At 41.3% G+C, this 1,739-nt stretch overlaps 1 protein-coding gene across 1 annotated transcript; it reads right to left on the minus strand.

Moving 5' to 3' along the window:
- Window positions 1-440: 440 nt before the first annotated feature.
- LOC137968749 (uncharacterized protein KIAA1958 homolog) lies at window positions 441-1,397 on the minus strand. Its single transcript, XM_068815248.1, has one exon. The coding sequence runs from the start codon at window positions 1,395-1,397 to the stop codon at window positions 441-443; it is 957 nt and encodes a 318-aa protein (XP_068671349.1).
- Window positions 1,398-1,739: the final 342 nt, after the last annotated feature.

The following is a 1,739-nucleotide window of genomic DNA, read 5'->3' on the forward strand; positions in this document are numbered from 1 at the left end:
CTGTCGTACAGTCAGCCCACCATCTTCACGCAGAAACTTTATATATGCTCTCCTTTCGGCGTCTATTTCACCCCGAAACACCATCTTTGCGCCGCCTACTTCTTATGAACAACGTGTTTGATGTCAGAAATGAAAATGCTTAATTTGCATTATTTTCTCACTTTATTGTCATCACTTAGAACCCAATTAAGATGCGATAACGCCGATCCCAGTTCAAAATCCATCTTTCTACTTTCCAATGATACCTTTGCTGGATCTATTTACTGTTCCTTTTACTTGCAGTGCCGAATTATACACAACAACCATCGAGACAAGCAATTGCAAAAAGAGTTGAGACACTCACTGTCAAGAACCCTACAATGCGTGACATAGAGGTCAGCACATCCTCAACCCCCCCTCCCCCCACGCAAAGTTGTTTCCATCTTGATCTAGCATTGAAACTAAAGGCTATCAACATTGAAAAGGGGGGAGGGGGAAAGAGGGGCGCTGTGACTTCTCTTTCGGTGTGGTAATAGGGTTTTATGAGGAAGAGGTGAAATTTCGACTGAGTGTCTCAACCTTTTTGCAACTGCTTGTAGCATTGCTTGGGAACGGTGACTTTGAAAAGCTTTGTAAAATTCAACTGAGCATCTTGACTTGTTGTTGCTTGCGTGTGCTTTCGGTTCGAAGGCTCTCTGATGACCACCATCTTGTCCAGTACGTGTTTTGCTGCCTCTTTCTGACTTCCACACAAGGTATTCAGAATCAGTTTCAGGATCAGTGGCCAATCCTATGTCTCCCCAACACAGCTTACGGCTTTCATCTCGAGCTCTCCAGCCAAAATGAAGAGAAAGAAACCACCACAAAGCCTTTTGTAATGATTTCGGATCGTGAATACCGAACTGGCCATTTTCAAATAGTGCATCTTCTTCGGCCTCAGTGAGCTCTCTTGTGGCATTTGGACAGTTTCCTTTCCCTTGCCGAACCAGGTTCTTTCGTTTAGCAGCAAGTACCTTTCTGGACTTGGAGAACTCGTTATCCCTAAGAATGTTCATAAGACTTCCTTTTTCATGCAAGTAGCGTTGGAAACTTCGCTGGAAGCCGCTTAATGTACCCGGCTCGTACTCGGTCCCATTTTGTTTACGAACGGAGATGAAAAATTTGGACAAAAGAAGGTCGAGCTCATTGGCAGGTACGTTTTCATTTGCTCTAGACTCTTTCTGTGACTCACAAAATTTTTCCCATGCATTTAAATCGCTCTTAGTCTTGTATTGAGTGTTTTTGGATTTCTGCTCCTGCAAAAATTTCTCGATTTTGACTTCATCTTTGCTCGTAGCTTCCTCGGCAGGACTTAAATTTGCCAACGTTTGGTCGTTTTCTTTACTTGCTTCCTTGTGACGGTCTATTGATTCTTCCATTTAGTGTTATTAGCAGGAACAAGCCAATTTTTTCAAATTCTTCGTTTGCAACGTTTTCACAACAACTGTTACAGAAAGATCTGTCTCTATTGTCTCTATGCCGGTCTAGATGCGAAAATCTAGACCGCGGTCCATATCGATTTGAGCCAATCAAATTCGCGAATTTGGTAGTTTCCAGTCCTTGTGAGACAGAGCCATATAATAATATACAATAATAATTATAATTGTTATTGTCATTATTAGTATTATTAAATTAAATGCTCTTTTCTCATTCAATTTACCATTCTCAATGACTTGTTCAATAGGCCTTTTCTAGACTACAAAAGCTTGGAATTACTGTTT

This window comes from Montipora foliosa, chromosome 8 (genome assembly GCF_036669935.1).
Source record: "Montipora foliosa isolate CH-2021 chromosome 8, ASM3666993v2, whole genome shotgun sequence".
Lineage (NCBI taxonomy): Eukaryota > Metazoa > Cnidaria > Anthozoa > Scleractinia > Acroporidae > Montipora > Montipora foliosa.

Bases quoted from the DNA above. Each gene is read 5' to 3' on its own strand.
- LOC137968749 (XM_068815248.1), bottom strand. From the start codon at position 1,397: ATGGAAGAATCAATAGACCGTCACAAGGAAGCAAGTAAAGAAAACGAC.